The following is a 23,770-nucleotide window of genomic DNA, read 5'->3' on the forward strand; positions in this document are numbered from 1 at the left end:
TCGTGTCGCAGGCACCACCCCTGGGTACATAATAGCAAGAGGCCGGAGGGGTACTGTGTCATTCAGTGAATATTCTCTCAGTACCCGGATGGCCTGGTCCTTAAACTTTGCAAAGTCCAGAGCAGGGTTCTGCAGGACCATGATACGCAGCTGGGTCCTGTGGGCATCTGACAGGAGCCCCTCTATGAACTGGTCAGTTAGGAGTTTGTCTTCTTCACGTACACTCTCTGGGTCCACCTGTTTAATTGCTTTCAGGGCCTCCTACAGGTTTAAGGCATAGTCCCTTATGCTGTCTGTTGCCCGTTGTTTGCACCCAAAGAATCTCATTTTTATTTCTGCTGCGGTGCGGGTGTCAAAAGTACTCTTTAACTTGGCCAGTATCTGGGTTACTGTCCCTTTATCTGTATCAGGCCAGGACTTCACTTCACGCTGGGCCGCGCCGGCTAGCTGCCCCATTAGTATGCCCACCTTCTGGCTCTCAGTCAGAGGATACACTCTAAACAAGCTGTGCAGCCTTTCTCTGAAGTCGCTCAGGGTATGTGACTCCCCGGAGTACTGCGGCAGCCATTCTGCTCCTGGAATGTACGGCATTGTGATCGGCATTACCGGCGCTACAGCGGGGGCTGGGGCGACGGCGACTGGGATTACATTGGCCGGTGCTGCTGCGTCTTGAGCTATCACAGCCACCTGTTCTCCCTCTGAATTGGACATCTTCCTCCCCCTTAGTGGACCTTACCAGGCTCCGCTTTCTTTTCAAATTCCCTTCTGGGTCGCACGGGGTTAACGGCACTCTTCTCTGATGGCGCGCTCCCTTCGCGCTCTTTTTCGGGCACGCCCCCCTTCTTCATGCGCTCAGCGAGGCTAATGGCGGCGGCAGTTTTCAAACAGTAACACAGTCTTTTAAGCACAGTTTCTGCAGGCGCACAGTACCCAGTGGGACCGGGCACGAAATCCTGTTCACAGCGCCAAAGTTGACTCGCCCACCCCAGGGCTATGTGACACCCGGTGCCGGGCCGGACTAGTCCGGGGGTCGTCAGTGGTGGCGGGGCCCGACTCCGTGGCCCTGGTGGGTGTCAATTAAATATGGCTGGTGACTTGGGGTGAATAAAGTTTATATTTGTCGTGACGCCACCTGTGGTTTGCGGCTATTAAGCCGCCACTGCTGTATGAGGGCTCCGGGGTGATGGAATGGCAGCAATGGTGGTACTGCTCCCCACAGGTGGAGCGGTGCCCCGGGGACACTGTTGGTCAAATAACAGTCTCTTTACCTTCTCTTCTTTTACTTTGCAAACGGTTAGTCCTGGGAGACCGTTACAGGTGGTAGAGGGCTCCGGCCGGCCTGGAAGTAACTGAGGTATCTTTTTAGCCAGATGAGTATGAGGCCTACTCCTGTTCTTTCCTTACTGTTATTGGACGCTGCTCTCTGGATTGGCAATGGCCCTCTTGCTGCTGGGACCGGTGGTTCGTCCCTTTTTCTGTGTGGTAGGCTACGCAGGCCCTCTCTGGTGCTTCTCTGCTGGAGTCCACACCGGGATGCAGCTGTACCTTCAGATTGCATCTGGGCCAGGGGGCTTGCAGCTCTCCTTCCCTCCGGATTCGGCTACCAGGGAAGGATTTTATACCCTGGCAACCACAGACTCCGATGTCTGAGTCTCTTCTGTGCCTCTCTGCAAATCTTGCTTCACTGGGCCAAGCTATTCCAGCTCCAGGCCCCAGTTCCACAAGATAGCACTACTCTGCGTCTGTTCTCTCTGCTTTCTTTCCACAGACTGAACACTAACTCCTCCCTCAGGTCAGACTTAAGGAATGCTCCCTGGAACTCCAGGTTCAGAGCTCCCCCTGCTGGCCTGAGGGAGAAACTGCGTTGGATGTTGAACTTACTGGCCAATGATTCCCCCAATTACCTCCAGGCTCAGCATTAACCCTTTGGAGGGGCAATGCTGTTGTGGCGACCAGGTCCTGGGGCGCCACAAATCTCTAAGTGCAATCACGGGCCACGGAGAACGGAGCCCGGATTGCACTTAGACAACCCACGTGTGCCGTAATTCACGGCACACGGAGGGACATGTGTGTGTTTTACACGCCAGTGAAAAACATCGGTGTTTTTCACTGACGTGTGAAACGGGCCTAAAGGGCATCTGGCAGTAGGATCAACCCTCCTAACAGGGGAAGACATATGATTGGTACAACATATGCAGCCGCACAGGTGCCCAACAGGTTGGGGGCCCTTTTTTACTTCCAAAACAGGTGGAATTGTGAATTTTGATGAGTTATTGGACTGAAAAGGGCCCATATACTGATCTTGCACAAAGTCACGGTCGTCTCCCTGCTGTTTTGAGACTAGTGACAGCCTTAGGACTGGAGCCTCCAATCTCCATCTAGACTCCTCATTTAAACAAGGTTTCCTTTCCTTTAGCGTTCCATGAGTTAATTTAAGGTTTTGTTGTCAGTAATGCTGAGCAGGGCAGGTCAGCTGTTGTTGCTTTGGGCCCACACGCATTTAGGTTAAATACTGGAGCTTTCCCAGCAGACCTTGCTACTGTTAGAATAATTTCTACTTTGACCAGCCTGGTGGAAGAAACTGCTGAGGTATTCTTCTGTGTCCATCTGTGACGCCCTGGCAAAACCTGGTAGTCAGTTGTATACCGATTATGATCATATAAAGTAGATATTAGCTCAAACCTATAGTCTTCACTACTTTTTATAAAAAATAATTATTTTATTGAGGTCAAAATCACATACATACATAAACACCTGAAATAAAAAGTGAGGAGGGGGAGAGGGGAGAGATATTGTCCCTGTCCTATTCCCTAATAGCAACAAGAAGAGGAGATAAAAACTCCCCCAAAAATGTATTATAAAATGTACTCACAGCAAAAAAGGGCAACCAGTCCAGTTAGCCCAGGCCAATACATCTAATGCACAAACAGGATCCAGAGAAGCCTCTCAACATGATGGACACTTCACAGGTGCAAGGTAAATTGCACACTAGTGGCGCGCATAGGGCACTGTTCACACTTGTATGCGCATGGTGTCCAGCCAGCAACCTATTACCACGCCCTTACTATTAGATTAGGCGGGTTACTCAGACACTACTCACTGCAGCACGTAAGGGACAGAAATTCCACTATGCACGGCCGTATTAAGAGGCCCGGCTGCACCCCGCATAATCAAAGTGCAAAAAATACATATAAAATATATGTGAGGTATTAGTTTGTAAATTGGCCAATGTACGTAAGCCCACAATCCTCATCACGGATCCTCACGCTTGCGGGTCCCTACACTAATAAATATCAAAAATAGCAACAAGAAGACTGATGCCACTGGCTAGGTGGCAGACGGTGGTCGCCGTCAGCAGGAGACGGGAAGACGGCTCGGCAGAACCGAGGTGGACCGGGACAGGGTTGTAGCCAGCCGGTACCGACACGGGGAACCGACCCAGAAACCGGAGCACAAAGGGGGGTACTCGGACCCTGAAGCCAGGACCAGAACCAAGTGGAACTAGTTAATTAACCAATTGAGGCCAGGACTAGAGGTCCTGTCCCACCCAAAGTCCCTCATAGAAGACAACAGCCAACCGATTAGGGATAAGAGGTTACCACCAGGGCCCATAGATCCCACGGGCCAGCGTCTGTGGGCACGGCTCCTTAGGCCACATCCAGCCGGGAGCGGACTCCTGAGTTTCACACTAAGAAAGTCCACCTTACACACAGCAGTGCAGGAAAAGGATAGAGACCACCAGCCGGGTTGGGGACCCGAACGCAACCGGCCGCGGCACCGGCCACCATCATCTTGGTTTACCAGAGACTTGTGTGTTTACTAACAGTGAGTACACTAGCACCCCCTGCGGCCACCATCCCCTGCACCAAGCCACTGGGTCCCGGGGCCACCATCCCTGCCCACGGAGGGGTTAATAACTTGTTACACAACATCTCCCCTGGGTGCCCCATAACAGCAGCGGTGGTGTCCCACCTAACCACACACCGGGTTGTTGTAGATTTATATAATTTATTATATTCTTGAGATCATTCTTGGGACATAGTATTTCAATATAATTTATTAGCAGACACATGACAATAATAAACATATGTCAGTATCGTAGTTAATGTTATTCAATGTGCCTTCATCTCAGGAAGACATTCAGGTGAATACTGGCTTTATTGCCCATGGCAACCAATCAGCACTCAGCTTTCACTTCTAAAAGTGCTCTGGTGAAATGAAAGCTGCACTGTGATTGGTTGCTATGGGAAACAGACAGTTTTTCTGCAAGACAGTTTTATTAACTGAGGCCCATTGTCTTTTAGATTTACGATTTGAGTAATCCTTTATCTGATAACGGTAGCACCATGACTGGAAACGTGGTTGTCACAGTCCTGATCTAAATTTCAAAAAATAAGATGTTGATTTTAGGATCTGCTTTCATTTCATATAGAAGGATCATGAAAAGTTCCCATGATGAGTATTTAACGCTGCGTATTCTTTTGTGCTAAACAACGCAACCACTTATAGTTTCAGCAAAGTGGATGGAAGTTATAGAAAGCTCGTGCCCACTGTTGGTTTTTTTTTCTTAGGTCATGTTCACACATTACGTTTTTGGTGCACTTTTTACCTCAATATTTCTAAGTCCAAAACAAGGAATGGAACAATTAGGGAAAGAGTATAATAGAAACCCGGGCACCACTACTGTATTTATCACCTACTCCTGGTTTTGGCTACAAATACTGATGTAAAAAATCTCACCAAATACTCAACGTGTGAATGTGGCCTTAGGCTATGTGCGCACTTTGCGTCGAGGTAGTTGCAGTTCTACACGCATCCTCTGGCAGAAATTGCTTTTGCCAAAGTTGCTTTTGGCCACAGAAACGCGATAAAAACGCGTGCGTATTTATCGCGTTTTTGCCGCGTTTTTAGCGCTTTAACATGATTTTCCATTGCTTAAACTCAGATGCGTTTTGAATATAAAGACACTGCTAAATAAAGTTTAAACATACAAACACTATGAAAAAAGAAAAAAAAAAAGAAAAAAAATATAATTATTTATATTAAAACGAAAAGAGTAATATTTAACATAATTAATTAATTATAGCAGTTTTATACTATTTATGGCTAAAATAACAAATTTATATTTTTTATTAATTTAATTGTCGGACTATGTGTGTGTAAAGGGACATATCATTCCATTATTTTGATGTCATAAATGCATGCGTTTTTGTAGTCCAAAACGCATGTTTTCTGCACCTAAATTGCATGTAAAACGCTGAAATTTTGATGTTGCTTACTTTTTGCTACTTCTCATTGACTTCAATGTTAGCAAAACGCAGCCCAAATGGCAAAAACAATTGACATGTTGCTTCTTTGTACGCTGAGTTTTTTCACAAAATTATGCAAATTAAACGCAGCGTTTTGAAAAGCAAAGTGCGCACAAGAAATCCCCATTTCCCATAGACTTTGCTGGAAAATCAAAACGCATGCATTTTGGCATGAAAACGCTGCAGTCCAAAACGCAGCTGAAACGCAGGTAAAAACGCAAAGTGCGGACATAGCCTTATGCTGTGGATACTGATGTGTGGTTTCGAAATCTGCAGCATCTCAATTTTTGTTGCGGTAATTATGTGTTTTATTTGCGGATTTGTCCCATAGGCTTGAATAACATAAGGAAAATCCGCAGATAAAAAAATGCAAAGCATTTTTATTACGCTTCAAAAACACAATAAGAACACAAGTATTCCACACAGGACGTTATCATTAGCAAAGCTAAGTAACGGGAAGTATCAAAGACAAAGCAGTTTACTTGTAAAACCAAACAAACCAAAAAGAAACAAAAACAGCTTAATAAATACAATAAAAACGCACGAAACAAAAACCCACAATCAACCTAATGTTACTAGTTGTTGCCAAAATGATACAAAAAAAATCTGTAATGTCAAAAACACAGCAAATACTCATTGTGGGAACTTAACCTAATAGTACTTGTGGAAGGTGCCTAGTCAAAACCGCCTCCACGGCTTTACACAAATACGCATCGGTATTGTTGCCAAAAGGAATTAATACTTAGTTGCTGCTTCCTCTAATTCCAGATTTACGCAGGGGATGCCTTTGTTGGGTCTCAGTCAGACATCCTTTTTTTTCTTATGCATGAAAAGCTTTTTTTCCTGTGTTCTGGTACATTTTTGGTTTGTGTGTCAGTTTATGACCATTAGGATACGGTTCCACTTGTGTTTTGCACGGACGAGTGCAATCTGATAAAACATCGGACTGTACTCGCACCAGTGCAAAACTATGGGGCACTGTCCATCTGCAATTGATTTCTCATGCCATAATGGCATGAGCAATGAATCGCAGCATGCTACATTTGGCAGTTATTCTCGACTCACGCACTACCATATACGTCTATGGGTGCGTGGTAAACATTGGACGTCATCCGACCGCTCCCATCCATCCGATCCCCTCATAGTCGCATGACCTTCGGCTGATGCTCGCAGCAGAGGGTCATTGGCATATTGCTTCCAATGCTCTCGCATCAGAATCTCTGTGCAAGTGGAACTGTACCCTTAGGCTATGTGCCCACGCTAGAATGTCCCTGCGGATTTTTTTGCCTGAAAATCCGCGACTTCCGCGGCAAATCCGCACCCGCGGATTTGCCGCGAATTTACCGCGGATTTACCGCGGATTTGCCGCGGATTTCATTTTTTTTTTCCCCCATTCAAAACCAAAAATCCGCACAAAATCTGCACCAAACAATTGACATGCTGCAGATTTTTCCGGATCAAAATCCGCGGCAAATCCGCCGCGGAAAAATCCGCAGCATAGGCACAGCATTTCCAAAATGCCATTGAAATGGCTTGGAAGTGCTGCTGCTGCAGATTTTCGGCAAATCCGCGGTAAATCCGCGGCAAAATCCGCGGCAAATCCGCGGTAAATCCTGTAGCGTGGGCACATAGCCTTAGGGTATGTGTGCACACTGCAGATTTGGTGCAGAGATTTTCTGCATGAAATCTGCACGTTTTGGCAGAATAACACACCAAAAAATGCACCTAGAAACGCAAGTGGTTTTTTGTGCGTTTTTGTGCCATGCGTTTTTTTTGTATGAAGTCAATGGATGGAAGGGCTACAAAATGCAGGAAAAACACCAACAATTTACATGCTGCAGATTATTTTCTGCACCAAGTCTGCAAGTAAAAAAAATAAGCAACGTGTGCACAGCACTTCAGAATTGTCTTTGACTTTGCAGGCATGAAGAAAAACATGCAGAGTTGTGTCACAAACAGCATAAAAAATGTACAGTGCGAACATAGCCTTAGGCTAAGTTCACATTTCCGTTGTTTTGCATCAGTCACATGCGTCGCTTGACACATGTGACTGATGCGCTGTACAACGGATGACAAAGGACAGAATTCTTTGTCAGACCCCATTGTGTGCGGGGAGGGGAGTTTGGGGTGGGTGGAGCCGAGCGGGGCCGTGGCGCTGAGGACGTCAGTGCCGCGGGGACTGCAGGGCTGGGGACAGGTGAGTGTGTGTGTGTGTGTGTGTGTAGGTGGGTGTGTGTGTATACATGCTGAGTGCGGTAGGGGGCGGAGCCGAGCGAGGAAGTGTCAGGCTCCCTGCACAGCCAGGGTAAATATCGGGTATAAGCAAAGCACTTTCCTTGGTTACCCGATATTTATCTTGGTTACCAGCATACACCGCTTAGCGCTGGCTCCCTGCACATGTAACCAGTGTAAATATCGGGTAACTAACCAAAGCGCATTGCTTAGTAACCCGATGTGTATCCTGGTAACGTGTGCAGGGAGCCAGAGAGCGCATGCGCAGCGAAATCCTATGGATCGCGCTACTCAACAAACGTTACATGCTGCGTTCCTCCTGCCCGGCAGTCAGTCATTCCACGACTGATCAGTCGGGCGGAGGGTGCAACGCAGCATCATCAGTCACAATCCGCCGCTCATACTAGTCTATGGGAACAACGGAATCCGCCAAACGGATTCCGTTGTTTACCAGAGCAGCGGATTGTGACTGATACAATTTAACGGAAGTGTGAACCTAGCCTTAGTCAGTTTTTTTTTCCAAATTAAAAAAATTAGCGGAAGCTTTGAAAAACCTCTGTATCAACAATACTTTTACAACACATGGATGGCATCTGATTGCTATCTTTTTTTCACAAACCAATTCAGCTGATTTGTTCCAATTTGATCTGCAAATTTGATTAAAAAAAACCTGACTTCCACACAAAAAAACCCCAGATAAATAGATATATCAACATGGTCATAGACTGTATTCAGCCAAAGTTCTATTCGCGAACATGGTGGTAAAATGCATGAGGATAATGGACATTTGAATGAGACCTTAGTGAAAACATATAAAATCAGGATTGTTTAAAGTGCATAATCCTTTTTAAATCCCTTATATTACTACATCAAAGATGACTACATCCTAGTGATCAATCTGATTGTGAACGGCAGACAGCTAGATTGGTCGATGGGCAGTTGAGCAATGAACATGAACAGCTACATATACCACATAAGGCCACACAATTAGTCTAAAGTTGATCAAAAGGAACATTTTGGAAAGAAGTCGGCCATGTTTTAAATTTTTGACCAGTTTTTGTTAGTCCATACTTCTAGGTAATTTCTGAAAAGATGGTTTGTCCCCCATACTGCATCAGTCATTGTACATTTATGGCAAATCAAAATACTACTAATATGGCCCCAAATAAGATACTATTGCAGGGAGGGACGTATATTTGAATTTCATTTGTCATTAAAGGGAATCTGTCATCATGTTTTTGCTGCCTCATCTAAGAGCAGTGTAATGCAGGAAGAGACCCTGAATCTAAGATGTAAGATGTATAGCTTAGTTTATAGTGATGAGAGAGCCCTACCATGTTCAGGTGCTCAGTATTCGTTACGAGCAGTTGGGTGCTCAGATAGGCGTGAGTAGAGTACACGAGTATAATGGAAGGTAATGGGGCACTCAAGCATTTTTCGAAAAGATGTTTGAGTCCTCCATTGACGTCCATTATAGTCGGGTTCTCGAGTTGTGCCCATCCGAGCATCTAACTGGTTATTACAAGTACTGAGCACCCGAGTATGGTAGTATTTGCTCATCCCTATTAGTTTACTGGGTGTAGCAGTTGTGACAAAATCAGAGTACTTAGCTGTAGTATGAAGCAGAGCTTAGAAAGCTAACCCTGCCCACATCAAGCTCTGTATGTACATAGTCTAGTGACTGAGCTGTTTATCACAAGAGGGGGCATGGTTGGATACAGTGCCAGCTAGTCACAGCAGTCATAATAGACTAGTGATAAAACGTTGAATATAAGTAAACAGTACACATTGTGATAAGAGACACATCCTGGAATTCTGTGTCTTAACCTCTACAGCATGCTGTTCTCAGATTATATAGAAAAAACCTGCTGACAGATTTTCTTTAACAGTTATGTAGTTATATGAAGTTGGCTAAAACTACAAAACAACTGTGTGTGCATCATTGCTTAATGCTGATTCATTTTGTAAGTGTTGCTCTTCTAAAATTCAATGTAAAGCAGTCTTTTTCCCCAGTATTTTCACACATGGCAAACTAGTCTCACAAGGATCTGCGAATGTTGTTTGCAGAAATTTCTGCACATTCTACAGAAAAAAAACCCTCATTTAGATAAATGATAAAAAAAAAATCAATAGCATAAATTTCTTCAACAAATACAACAAATCTGTGGATATACACTCAATAACGCTTTTCAGTCATGGAGTTTACAGCTATGCAATAAAGATATATATGCCAATAAGGGTCAATAGGAAATTGTGTGATTGATAACCCTTCTAGACTTTACAGAGGTAGCCATTATTGGTTAAACCAACAATTGTCCAAAATAACTTCTGATACACAGTATTAAGAGTTTTATATCATGTATTAAGACTTCATACATATAATCTTCTTTTCTTTAATTTTAGAAGGAAATATTTTCCATATCTTGCCATCAGAACTGTTCCCCACCTGAGTCAGCAGGAGATTTGCTGCGACGTGTTGGTGCCGGGCTCTTGGCAGAACTTTTAAGAGCACCAGAACCAGATTTTGGTGCAGTCTGTGGTGGTGGGGTTCCTTTCATCACACGACATTCTGAAATGTGAAAATGGAGAATATGACTGGAATATAATGTAAGAGGTTGTTAATCCATGTGAATATGGCATTCACAGGAACATTTATAGTAGAACAGTAGTAGTTTACAGTAAAAATTAATTGATGCAAAAGCAAAAAAAATACAAAACACAATAAAAATTGCAACAGGAACAATTATTGAGTCTCGTACTAACACCTCATTTATAGTAAGAACGAAAATAAATACATTCCAATGTATTCCCCCTCAGGCCCTGAATGTGCCAGACAACAAAATGAGCTAGCTCCTCGATTTCCAGCCGTGGAGTTTGTTGTGAGGTCAGGCGGAATTTATAAAAATCCACACAATGCCAGGTTTTCACACAAGTGCAGAAATGAGATAATACAACCGCAAAGAAATCAGCAACATGTCAGCAGGCTTCCCCTAAAGCTGTGATATGCTTTGCTGCATATTTGTCAAAAAAAACATAGCAAACAAGAGTTCTTGTAAGATTTGCTGGAAGGAGAGAAAACTGTCAAATTAGGTTTTCTACAAAAGAATTGCTGACTAAGGAGGTCGGCAAACCTGCCACCGCCTGTCCAGCTGAGCTTAGGAGAGTCCTTCCGAAATGCTGGACCAGAAATATATACAAGTACGGTAATCACAAGAAATGTAATCTGTGTGTAGAGTATACAGTATACTCATGTTTATAATAATAGAAGAAGCTAATATCCTCCTTCTGCTCTCGCTTCCTAAAGCTCAATGTGGCCAACACTGAACTAATCATCTTTCCTCCATCTCACCTATGTTCTCTACCTGATCTAGCTATTATAATAAATAACCTCACATTCTCCCCAGTACCCGAAGTCCACTGCCTCAGAGTAACGCTCAACTCTGCCTTGTCCTTTATACCATACATCAAATCTCTCACCACCTCCTGCTGTCTTTAACTAAAAAATATTTCCAGAATCCGTCCTTTCCTCAATTCTCAATCTACGAAAAAGGAAGAGCCCGGACTGCTGCCCCGAAGGGGCTCAAGGGAGGGCTACATGACTAGGAGGGATGCCAGGCCATAGGGTTAATAAGGGGTTAATGGAGAATTCAGTTTGGGCGCGAAATTTGGGGGTGGTGCTAAGGGGCAGCCAGGATCAGGGGTCAGTGTGATTGGTCAGGGGGTGGTGCTATAGGGGGTCGTATATAGGGCAGGTCAGAGGGGGGGTGGGCCATTCCTACCTGGACAGTGACTGTAATCGTTGTGGCTGGATCCCGAAGATGGAGGACTTCATGGCACAGATGAAGAGGATGGCGGAGCAGCGTGGACAGCGGTGGATGGACGAACAGCTGCAGCGATGGTCCGGCGACGGTGAAGAAGATGGGACCCCCCTGCCTCCGAAGCGGCAGCGAAGAGCGCGGCCTCCGGAGCGCCTCAGCCCTGAGATGACGCCGAGGAGCCGGCAGCGGAGACGGAGCCCAAGTGGACGTGCGGCGGTGGATCCGGGAGCCGGGACGTCGCGAGGCCCCGGCCGGAAGTCGGGCCGCGGGCACCAAGGCTTCGGGGCGGTGAGCGACATGGCCGGCCTCCCCTCCTCTTCCGGTTCGCGGCGCACGGCAGTGACGCGCGCGTCGCGGCCGCGTGACCCGGCGCGGTCACCTGACCCGGCGCGGTCACCTGACCCGGCGCGGTCACGTGACCCGCTGCGCTCGCCTGGCCCGGCGTCCCCTTGTGATCCGGCGGGCTCACCTGGCCCGGCGCGCTCACCTGACCCGCCGCTGTCGTGTGGGCCGGCGCGGTCACGTGGGGCGGCGCGGTCACGTGGGGCGGCGCGGTCACGTGGGGTGGCGCGGTCACGTGGGGCGGCGCGGTCACCTGACCTGGCGCGGTCACCTGACCTGGCGCGGTCACGTGACCCCTCGTACTCACCCGGCCCGGCGTGTCCCCGCGATCCGGCAGGCTTGCCTGACCCGGCGTGGTCACCTGACCCGCCGCGGTCGCGTGGGCCGGCGCGGTCGCGGGGGTCGGCGGGGTCGCGTGGGCCGGCGGGGTCGCATGTGCCAGCGAGGTCACGGGGGCCAGCTGGGTTGCGTGGGCCAGTGGGAGCGCAGGGCACGGATGAGGCCGCAGTGGCAGCGGCAGTACAGGCCAGGAACAGAGCGGGGCCTATGCAGGAGCATAGGGTCCCAGTGCCGGCGGGGGATTCCGTACGGAGACGGCCCGGATCTGCGGGGCCCGGCCTTGGGTCACAGAGGATGGACAGCGACGGGACGGCGTCGGGGTCAGCTGGAGCGCGCGGGGATGCCGGACGGCATGCCCCAGGCGGTGATTACACGGCGGCGCCAGCGTCTGGATCGTCGCGGACGGCGCGGAGGATGGATGGTGCTGCGGGCGGACGGGGCCTAAGGTCGAGTCTGCCGGACGGCGGGCTCCCTGGGCCTGGGTCCAGTGAGGAGGATGAGGCCACCGTGGAGGAGGACGTCGCGGAGGACGACACCGGGGACCATATCGTGGAGGTCGGCGAAACGGCTGGAGTGCGACGCGGAGGACATGTGACGGCTGTTTCGGGATCTTCTCGGAGTCAGCCTGGTAAGACCACGGTTTTTCCTATTTCTAGTACACCTGGTTTGGCTATGGATAGTGTGTCTGGTGTTATGGATGGCGTGCAGGGCGTGAATGTGGTTGGTGGTACGGGTGGTTTGCTTGGTGGCCCGAGTGGTGGGCAGGTCATGAATGCGGTGACGGGTGACGGCAGTGTGGCATCCGAGTTGTTGAGGTTGGTCAGGGGTTTGTTTGCCCCTGTGGGGGGCCCTAGCATGGTGTGGCAAGGGGCGACAGGGCAGGATGTTGTGACTCCTGCGGCTGGAGGGGTTGCTAGTGGCAATGTGGGTGGTGAGCCGGTGGTGGCGGCTCCCGCGGCCGCAGCTGCGGCTCCCGCTGCCGCAGCTGCGGCTGCAGTGGACATTGTTTGATTAGATGACAAGGCGAGAGGGGAAGTGTATGTCTGCTTCGATGGACCATTGGGGGCGCATCTGAAGCAGGAGACCAGGGAGAAAATATGGAAGGATGAATATGTTGAAATATTCTCATTGCTTCCGTTGGAAAAGTTTAATCTGGATCGGGTTAAACCGGATGAGAGCAAAAAGGACGAGGAAGAACGGCGGCGTTATCGCCTTATTCCTCGCACTTTTCAGAACTGGTTGCAGGCCTTTGTGATACTGGCCAGTGTGGTGGGGGAAAAGGCTCCGGATAACTGTTCGGCGCTTTTTTGCTATCTGGATTCTATTTGTGAAGCGTATAGGACCTACGGGGGGACTGCTTGGCTACGGTATGACGAGCAGTTTCGCCAGAGGAAAGCGGTCAGACCCAGTTTACGGTGGGACCACAAAGAAATTAGTCTATGGATGCGGCTGATGGCTGCGCCAAAGTCGGCATCGCAGTCCTTTCCAGGGGGTACCGGCGGGGGATCATTTGGCACCTCGCCGGGGACCAAAAAGGGCGTTTGCTGGCAGTTTAATGAAAAGGAATGCCGATTTGGTTCCTCCTGCCGATTCAAGCATGAGTGTTCGGGCTGTGGTGGCGCCCACAGTCATCTCAAGTGCTTCCGGAAGGGAAAAGGGAAGGCCGCTGAGTCTTCGTCAAAAAGGGAGGACCCCGGTGAGGGTAGATCGGATGGCGCCGTTTCTAAGTAGATACCCGGATCGGGTGTCGGCGGAATTGTTGAGTGAAGGTTTTAGTTTTGGTTTCAAGATACCGTCAGTGGTTGAGACGGGAGAGATTCGTTTGAAAAATTTACAGTCGACTCGCCTACATGGTGAGATTGTTGCGGATAAGTTACAGAAGGAGGTGGAACTAGGACGGATGGCGGGGCCTTTTGATGCCCCTCCATTGCCGGACTTGGTTGTGTCCCCGTTGGGGTTGGTCCCGAAAAAGGAACCTAACAAGTTTCGGCTTATCCACCATTTGTCCTATCCTACTGGCAGGTCGGTGAACGACGGTATTGATCCTGAGCTGGTTTCAGTATCGTATGTCCGTTTTGATAAGGCGGTGGAATGGTTAAGGAAGTTGGGTTGTGGTTCGCTTTTGGCGAAAACGGATATAGAAGCGGCCTTCCGCTTGTTGCCGGTGCACCCGGACAGTTTTCACCTGTTGGGGTGTTGGTGGGAGGACAAGTTTTATGTAGATTGTTGTTTGCCTATGGGCTGTTCAATTTCATGTTCCTATTTTGAGAAGTTTAGTTGTTTTTTGGAATGGGTAATTAAGGAGGAGGCGGGTCTAGATTCAGTGTTGCATTACTTGGACGACTTTTTGTGCATGGGACCTGCTGGCTCCTCGCAGTGTTCCCTTTTGCTTCGGACAGTGGAGCAGGTTGCTCGCCGCTTTGGCGTTCCGTTGGCGCCTGAAAAAACGGAGGGTCCGATTACTGTTTTAAAATTCCTGGGTATCGAGCTGGATACAGTTGCCATGGAGTGCCGCTTGCCGGAGGACAAGCTGGCGGATTTGAGGCGTTGCGTTCAAGGGGCCATTGAGGCCAAGAAGATTCGTTTACGGGACTTGCAGTCCCTGTTGGGAAAGTTGAATTTTGCGTGTCGGATTTTGCCGATGGGAAGAGGTTTTTTCCCGTCGCTTGGCTCAAGCCACTACCGGTGTGCTGCACCCTTTGAATTTTGTGCGTTTGAAGGTGGAGCACAAGGCGGACCTGAGAGTGTGGTCCCGTTTTTGCAGCTGTATAATGGACGGTCATTGTGGCTTCGGGAGGTGGTGTCAAATGAGGAGTTGGTACTTTATACGGACGCGGCGGGATCCAGTGGTTTTGGCGCATATTTTGGGGGGAGATGGTGTGTCGGCAGGTGGCCTGATTCGTGGCGGGTTTGCGGTCTGACTAGGAATTTGGCCCTGTTGGAACTTTTTCCTATTGTCGTGGCCATAGAGGTTTGGGGACAGGATTTGAAAGACAGGAAGGTGCGTTTCATGTGTGACAACCTGGGGGTCGTTCAGTGTGTTAACAAGTTGACAGATGATTCCCCCCCGGTGGTGGATCTCTTGCGTCATTTGGTGTTGAAATGTCTGGAGTTGAACTTGTGGGTCTGCGCTGTACATGTGCCGGGGGTGCTGAATTCCGTGGCTGATGCTTTATCTCGCTTCCAGTGGGACCGCTTTCGAATGCTGGCGCCGGACGCGGAGCAGCAGGAGACCGTGTGGCCCGTCTGGTTGTGGGACCTGGTTTGCAGCCGGCCTGGGAATTGATCAGACATTCGGTGGCACCCAGTACGTGGCGCAGCTATAATTCAGCGTGGGACCGTTGGCTCGAGTTGGTTGATGAGGTGGGAGGTGATGTACCTGAAGGTGACAGAGTTTATTTAGTTTTGTTCATGATGGGCAGGGCTAAGGAAGAAGGCCTTTCGTGGTCGGCTGTGGCGGGTAGGCTGGCGGGCATTGCTTTCTTTTTCAGGTTACTGGGCTGGAAGGATGTCACGAAGGATTTCTGGGTGCGCCAGGCGCTGAAGGGTTACCGTAGGGCGGGGGCGCGCCGAGACCTTCGGCACCCGGTATCTTTTGAGCTGCTGGGCAAGCTGTTGTCGGTTTTGCCTCGGGTGTGCTGTTCGGAGTATGAATGCCAGTTGTTTGGGACCGCTTTTGTTTTGGCCTTCTTTGGGGCGTTTAGAATTAGTGAATTGGTGAGCAGAAACACGAGGAGTCACGGAGGTTTGTTGTTGGAGGACGTGGAATGCGGTATGGATGTGGTACGGTGTTGCTTGAGACGGTCAAAGACAGACCAGCTGGGTAGAGGTCGGATGGTGGAACTATGGGGTGTACCTGGTTTAGCGGAATGCCCTGTTAGATGGCTGTCGCCGTTTTTAGAAGTGAGGGGAACTCGCCCGGGGTCCCTTTTGTCCCACCAGGACGGGTCAGCCTTGTCCAGTTACCAATTTGTCTGTATCTTTCGGAGGTGCCTGCAGTGTTGCGGTCTCAACGAGGCTGAGTTCGCGTCACATTCCTTTCGGATTGGGGCTGCGACTCAGGCGGCTCGTTGGGGCCTGGGCGCGCAGGCTCTCCGTAAGATTGGACGATGGGACTCGGCCAGGTTTCGATCTTACGTCCGGCCGAACTTGTTGTGAGATATTGGTGGGGGGGGGGGGGGGGTCGGGGGAGGTAATTGTTTGGTATTCATTACCCCCTTTTCTTCCACGTGCCCCCCCCTTCCCCCCCCCCGTGTTGTCACCTTTTGTTTTGTAGGTTTACCTTTGTTGGTGTGGGTGCTCGGCCACTCATACGTGTATTGGGGGCGTTTCATGCGGGAATACGACCGGACGGCCGTCAGTTGGGGGTCCCCAGGGAAAAGGCGACAGTGCGATGGATCGGGGTCAGGGGCATGCTGTGGAGTGAGGTGTTGCCTACCTGGCGCCACCATTCACAGTTGGACAGAGCACCGGACGTGGTAGTACTACACGCGGGTGGGAATGACCTGGGTCTCCGGGCTTCCAGGGACCTGATACAAGATATAAAGTGTGACTGCCTGCGGCTCCTGTCTTCCCACCCGGGTTTAATAATTGTCTGGTCTAATATGGTTGCGCGGCTTGCATGGCGGCACGCCAGGTCGGTGGAGGCAGTAAACAGGGCGCGAAGCAAAGTGAATCGGGAGATTGGACGTTTCATTTCCCGGGTCGGGGGTGTCTCTGTTCGGCACCCGGAGTTGGAAGCGGCGTCCGCCGACTTGTTGCGCCGGGACGGGGTCCATTTAAATTCGGTGGGAAATGATATTTGGGCCTTAGGGCTGATGGAGGGGGTTGAGAAGGCTTTGTTGGTGTGGGAGGACTCGCGCGCACAAGGGGTCATGCGCACTCGCGGTGGCGGAAAGGAGGGGGGTGTCTGAAGGTGGGGGTTTGCACAGAGGAGAGGACGGAACCCAGTGCCGGAGCGGGTTACCTCTAGCGGTGCAATTGTTTGGTAAACGGGTCCTTGCTGGGTTGAGTCTCAGCGGGACATAGTGTGGGCAACATCTGGCTTGGGCTCTCGAGTCGGTGTGTTGCGGCTGAGGGTCAGGAGATGGGCTGATGTTGCAAGGAACATTTTGGTTAACCTTCAGGTACCCCCCCCCCTCCTTTTTCGGGGGTTCTTCAATGAAGAATTGTATTGTTACATGGCTTATGTTTTTGTTACTAATAAATGGGGCTGCTGTGGCCTTTATTTCCAACGTCACGCAGTGTTTGTGTTTATTTTAGATAAGAACCCTAGGGGGTAGGGGGCTGTTGGGTGAAGGTCAAAGGCCTTCAGTCAGACATTCCGGAGTCAAGGAAGAGCCCGGACTGCTGCCCCGAAGGGGCTCAAGGGAGGGCTACATGACTAGGAGGGATGCCAGGCCATAGGGTTAATAAGGGGTTAATGGAGAATTCAGTTTGGGCGCGAAATTTGGGGGTGGTGCTAAGGGGCAGCCAGGATCAGGGGTCAGTGTGATTGGTCAGGGGGTGGTGCTATAGGGGGTCGTATATAGGGCAGGTCAGAGGGGGGGTGGGCCATTCCTACCTGGACAGTGACTGTAATCGTTCCCGCCCGCCCGCCCTGATTGTGGATTCGACACCGACGAAGAAAAGGAGGAAGATCGTATTTGTCGCAGCGGCGGAAAGGAGGGGGGTGTCTGAAGGTGGGGGTTTGCACAGAGGATAGGACGGAACCCAGTGCCGGAGCGGGTTACCTCTAGCGGTGCAATTGTTTGGTAAACGGGTCCTTGCTGGGTTGAGTCTCAGCGGGACATAGTGTGGGCAACATCTGGCTTGGGCTCTCGAGTCGGTGTGTTGCGGCTGAGGGTCAGGAGATGGGCTGATGTTGCAAGGAACATTTTGGTTAACCTTCAGGTACCCCCCCCTCCTTTTTCGGGGGTTCTTCAATGAAGAATTGTATTGTTACATGGCTTATGTTTTTGTTACTAATAAATGGGGCTGCTGTGGCCTTTATATCCAACGTCACGCAGTGTTTGTGTTTATTTTAGATAAGAACCCTAGGGGGTAGGGGGCTGTTGGGTGAAGGTCAAAGGCCTTCAGTCAGACATTCCGGAGTCATGCTAGTTCCTGCTCTCATCTCCCGCCTTGTTTACTGCAACATCCTCTTCTTTGTCCTCCCTAACACTTTTGCACCTCTCAAGTGCATCCTTAACTGATCCACTTTATTTCTCACTACTATCCCACTTCTCCCATCTGCAAATCCCTCCATTGGCTTCCAATTCTCCACCGTATCTAAATTAAACTAAGAACACTGACCTACAAAGCTGTCCATTATCTGTCTCCTCCGTATATCTTCAAACTGATCTCTCGCTACACTCCAACACGTAATCTCCGGTCCTCCCAAGATCTCCTTGTCTCCTGCTCACTCATTCGTTCCTTATCCAACCACCTCCATGACTTCTCCCGAGCATCCCCTGTTTTCTGGAATTTGCTGCCTCAACACATAAGATTATCTGCTACTCTGGCAAGCTTCAAACGGAACTTGAATACTCATCTGTTCAGAAATGCCTATAGTCTCCAATGACCTCACCGCTGGAGCTGCCATCTCACCACCGCCGGAGTCGCCGCCTCACCACCGCCGGAGCTGCCGCCTCACCACTGCCCCACATACTGTCTCCTCCCCAGTATCCTATAGAATGTAAGCCCACAAGGGCAGAGTCTCTTTCCTCTCTTTCCTCTGTACTAGTCAGTCTATTGTATATGTATTCTGTATGTAACCCCTTCTCTTGTACAGCACCATGGAATCAATGGTGCTCTATAAATAATAATAATAATAATAGTTCTTTTAATTATTTATTATAATGGCCCTTACATGTTCTACTGGTATTCTGCAGAATCTGGAAGATTGCAACAGATAATGTGGTCATGTTATCTAGTAGGTACAGCAGCTGAATAAAGCAGGCAAGAAATTTTAACCCATTGACAACATGGCGCTTGCACATACAGTATAGAATTCTTTGGAAATGGTGGTACCCAAGAAACATCTTGAGGGACTGCTTCATAGTAAGATGGTTGGGAGTGACAAACTGTTAAGATGGGTAAACAGGTATTATTAGTGGTGCTCCAAGAGCCTGACCTTCTGTCTATGCTGAACACTTCTATCCAGCATCTAAGGTAAGTCTGTAGCAAAAACATTTGAGCACATCAATAGGTATTGTGGCCTTATCATTCAAAGCCATAGTAGATGCGCCATATAAACGTTCCCTCATTGTTTGTGATTAGAATATAAATTCATTTACAAGAGTTGTCCCTGTTAACCCCTTGTTCGACTAAAGCTGTCTCCGTAATCAACAAATTGCTGAGGGTTTAGCTTCTCTAAGGCTAGATTCACATTTCTGTCTCTTAAGGCCCAGTCACACTCAACAACTTACCAGCGATCCCAACAACGATACAACCTGATAGGGATCGCTGGTAAGTTGCTAGGAGGTCGCTGGTGAGATGTCACACTAAGCGACGCTCCAGCGATCCCACCAGCAACCTGACCTGGCAGGGATCGCTGGAGCGTCGCTACACGTGGAAGCATGCTGCGCTTGGTAACTAAGGTAAATATCGGGTAACCAACCCGATATTTACCTTGGTTACCAGCGCACACTGCTTAGCGCTGGCTCCCTGCACACCTAGACAGTACACATCGGGTTAATTACCCGATGTGTACTCTGCTACGTGTGCAGGCAGCAGGGAGACGGCTTCTGCAGACGCTGGTAACCACGGTAAACATGGGGTAACCAAGAAGCCCTTCCCTTGGTTACCCGATATTTACCTTCGTTACCAGTGTCCGCCGCTCTCACACTGCCAGTGCCGGCTCCCTGTTCCCTGCACTCCTAACCACAGTACACATTGGGTTAATTACCCGATGTGTACTCCAGCTACGTGTGCAGGGAGCAGGGAGCCGACACTGACAGCTGAGAGCGACGGACGCTGGTAACGAAGGTAAATATCGGGTAACCAAGGAAAGGGCTTCTTGGTTACCCGATATTTACATTGGTTACCAGCGTCCGCAGAAGCTGGCTCCTGCTCACTGCACATTTGGTTGTTGCTCTGTCGCTGTCACACACAGCGATGTGCTTCACAGCGGGAGAGCAACAACTAAAAAATGGTCCAGGACATTCAGCAACAACCAACGACCTCACAGCAGGGGCCAGGTTGTTGCTGGATGTCACACACAGCAACATTGCTAGCAAGTTGTGCCTCGGCAGCGATGTTGCTAGCGATGTTGCTTAGTGTGACGGTACCTTTTCTCCTTTTTTCTGATCAGTCATAGGATCAAAACAATCCCTTTAACTTGGGTGGACTTGACAACCCCTTTAAGGCCCTGTGCAAACGCTGAGTTTTGTGCCGTGCTTTTTCCGCATTTTTGGGTGCAGTTTGTTGCCCAAAACGGCATATATTGCCTTCCCCAGCAAAGTCTATGAAAATTCAGAAAGGCTGTGTGCATGTTGCTTCTTTTTTGCCTGTAGTTTTTGTGGAAGAAAAAAGAAGCAGCATGTCAATTCATTTTGCGTTTTGTCCCTGTTTTGGAGTACTGGCAGATCAATCCCCCGCTGACTCAGGGTCAGTGGGGTATTGATCCCCGGTATCTGGCCAGATGCTGTTCCCCATGTAAAGTCTATGGGGATGAGAATCCGATGCAAAGAGGTAGGAGCAAGCACTTCATACTCACTGATCACTGGCGTGGCTGTCACACTGCTCCTGCTGCCGCTCATTCTTCTTCCCAGCCGCTCATTAGGCTCATACATAGTCACTGCTTCCCCCTCTCACTGGTGGCTGTGATTGATTGCAGTCAGACGCGCCCCAACGCTGAATGACATCAGTCTGACTGCAACCAATCACAGACACTGGTGGGCTGGTCAATATCGTACAGTAAAATAAATAAATAATAATAAGAAAAAAAAAAAGGCGTGCGGTCCCCTCAAATTTGATACCCAGCCAAGATAAAGCCCCACAGCTGCGGGCTGGTATTCTCAGACTAGGGAGGCGTATGGTTATTAGGCTGCCCCCCAGCCTAAAAATATCAGCCTGAAGCCACCCGGAATTGCCGCATGTTTGAGATGCGACAGTCCCGACACTTTACCAGCTCTTCCCAATTACCCTGGTGTGGTGGCAATCAGGATAATATGGATTTAATAGCAGCCCTAGATTAGTGATGGCAGACATCCATGAGACACCCCATCACTAATCTGTAAGTGAAAGTAGATAAACACAAACACCCCAAAATTCCTTTATTTGAAATATAAGACAAAAAAGCACCTTCTTTCACTACCTTTTTAATCCCCTAAACACCCATCCAGGTCTGATGTAATCAACATGAGGTCCCACTTCGCTTCCAGCACTACTACATCTGACAATCACAGCGAGCGCCATAGAATATGACTGCCCGGTGTGAGGTTCAACTGTGAGGGTGACTGAAGTGAACCATGCAATCAGCGGGGACATCACTCAGGTGAGTCCTCCACCTGTGGCTCACTTCAGTAGCAGCCTGATTTGCGGTCACAGGTGGAGGACTCCAGCTGTGATTGTAAATCACTTGAGTGACCGCTGATCACACGGTTCTCTTCAGTCACTAAGGTGATTTGCTGTCACAGGTGGAAGACTCCAGCTGTGTCTGTGGCTAACCTGAGTGACGTCACTGCTGATCAAGCGGCTCACTTCAATCACAGCCTGATTTGCGGTCACAGGTGGAGGACTCCAGATGTGACAGCAAATCACTAGAGTGACTGAAGTGAGCTGCATGATCTTCACTGCCGCGACACCTGCGGTAGTGCGGCACAGCTGTGACGTCAGAGGTTCTCCCAAGTTCAATCTGACACCCTGTGGCTGCAACTAACCTGAGTGAAGTCACGTTGATCAAGCGGCTCACTTCAGTCACTCGAGTGATTTGCTGTCACAGGTGGAGGACTCCAGCTGTGACTGCGCCTAACATGAGTGACATCACCGCTGACAGCGCGACTCACTACAGTTGCTGTGTGAAGCTCACAGCGGGCAGTCATGTTCTGTTTGCAAATAAACAGGTTCAGCTCACCGCGTCGATCAATTTCAGCTACCCTCTGGAGCCCGGGCAAGGTACTGCCACGCCTCAAGCAAGATCCAAATAGAAAAAAGTCCAGCTTCAACACAGGGATATCAATTTTTCTTTTCTTTTATTTTCCTTTTGCCACAAGTATACAGCACATTGCAGTCAAGATAATAACATGACCGATGTCAGTGACTCATTTCAAGTGATAACACACTCTTAATCATGATCTGTGGTTCTCGCTTTGAGCGTCAGATTTAATCGTGCTGGAAGCATCGTGAGACCTCATGTGGTTTACTTTGGACCTGCAGGAGTGTTTTGGGGGTTAATAAAGTGGTGAAAGAGGGTGCTTTTTGTTTTCTATTTCAAATAAAGGATTTTTTAAGTGTTAGTGTTTTACTTTCACTTACAGATTAGTGATGGGGGTGTCTCATAGACGCTGCCATCACTAATCTAGGACTTAGTGGCAGCTATGGGCTGCTATTAACTCCTTATTACCCCGATTGCCACTGCACCATGGCAACAGGAAGAGCCGGGTCCAGGGCCAGAATTGGCGCATCTAATGGATGCGCCACTTCTGGGGCGACTGCGAGCTGGTATTGTTAGGCTGGAAAGGGCCAAATAACCATGGCCCTTCCCACCCTAATAATATGAGCCCCCAGTTGTCTGCTGCACCTTGGCTGGTCCTATTAAAAAAAAAAAATAAAAAAAAATAGAAAATATTTTTTAAAAAAAAAGCGTGGGATCCCTTCACTTTTTCATAACCAGCCAAGGTACAACAGACACCTAAGGGTTGCAGCCCACAGTTGCTGCTGTTCCTGTGCTGGATATGAAAAACGGGGGCAATCACTTGTCATTTTTTTGACCAGAATATAATAAAAAAAAAACAGCAGGTCATGCTAGCTATTGCTTTATCGAGCTATTCTATAATTTCTTTCTATTTTATCTGTTCTTTCTTAATATCTATTCTATATGTTCTTTCTATCAATTCTATATGTTTTATTTCTATTTTTTTCTATCTATTCTAGCTATTTATCAATTAAAAACACTAATGAAGAACCAAAGCAAATAGCCAAAAATAAAATGTAACTTTTATTTGAAATAATTAAAATACAAGGTGCAAAATAGTGATTGAAAAAGAGGCAGCACAACACAGCAGGGGGAGAGATAAAGACTGCAGCCACACAGAAGCTGTTACACAACAAAGCTCATATGACACTAGGAGATTGACTCATACATGTGATTTATTTATTCAATCTCTAGGTGTCATATGAGCTTTGTTGTGTAACAGCTTCTGTGTGGCTGCATTCCTTATCTCGCCCCTGCTCTATTGTGCTGCCTTTTTTCAATCACTGTTTTGCACCCTGTATTTTAATTATTTCAAATAAAATTTACATTTTACTTTTGGCTTTTTGCTTTGGTTCTTCATTAGTGTTTTCAATTGATTGTGTTTTGATCACCATGCCAGGGTGTACTACACTTTGATTCCTATTGTTGATTTGACCCCTCTGGCGCTTTTTTGGTCATCTATCAATTACCCTATCCTATTTTGTTTCTCCTTTAAAAAATGCAAGGGCAAAAACGTACCCATCATTGGACCAAACCCACACCAAAAACACATCGAAACGCTGCAAAAACGCATGCATTTTATGATGCGTTTTTCAGACAGTGGGTGTGTTTTT

At 48.6% G+C, this 23,770-nt stretch overlaps 1 protein-coding gene across 1 annotated transcript in view; it reads right to left on the bottom strand.

The window, feature by feature from the left end:
- Positions 1-23,770, bottom strand: part of DCX (doublecortin) — a 231,654-nt gene that overhangs the window by 65,537 nt on the left and 142,347 nt on the right. Inside the window, exon 5 of the mRNA XM_075323945.1 lies at positions 9,988-10,110. Coding sequence (XP_075180060.1) covers positions 9,988-10,110 — 123 coding nt within the window. The remainder of the gene's footprint in view (positions 1-9,987; positions 10,111-23,770) is intronic.

Source organism: Anomaloglossus baeobatrachus, chromosome 9 (assembly GCF_048569485.1).
Source record: "Anomaloglossus baeobatrachus isolate aAnoBae1 chromosome 9, aAnoBae1.hap1, whole genome shotgun sequence".
NCBI classification, from domain to species: Eukaryota; Metazoa; Chordata; class Amphibia; order Anura; family Aromobatidae; genus Anomaloglossus; species Anomaloglossus baeobatrachus.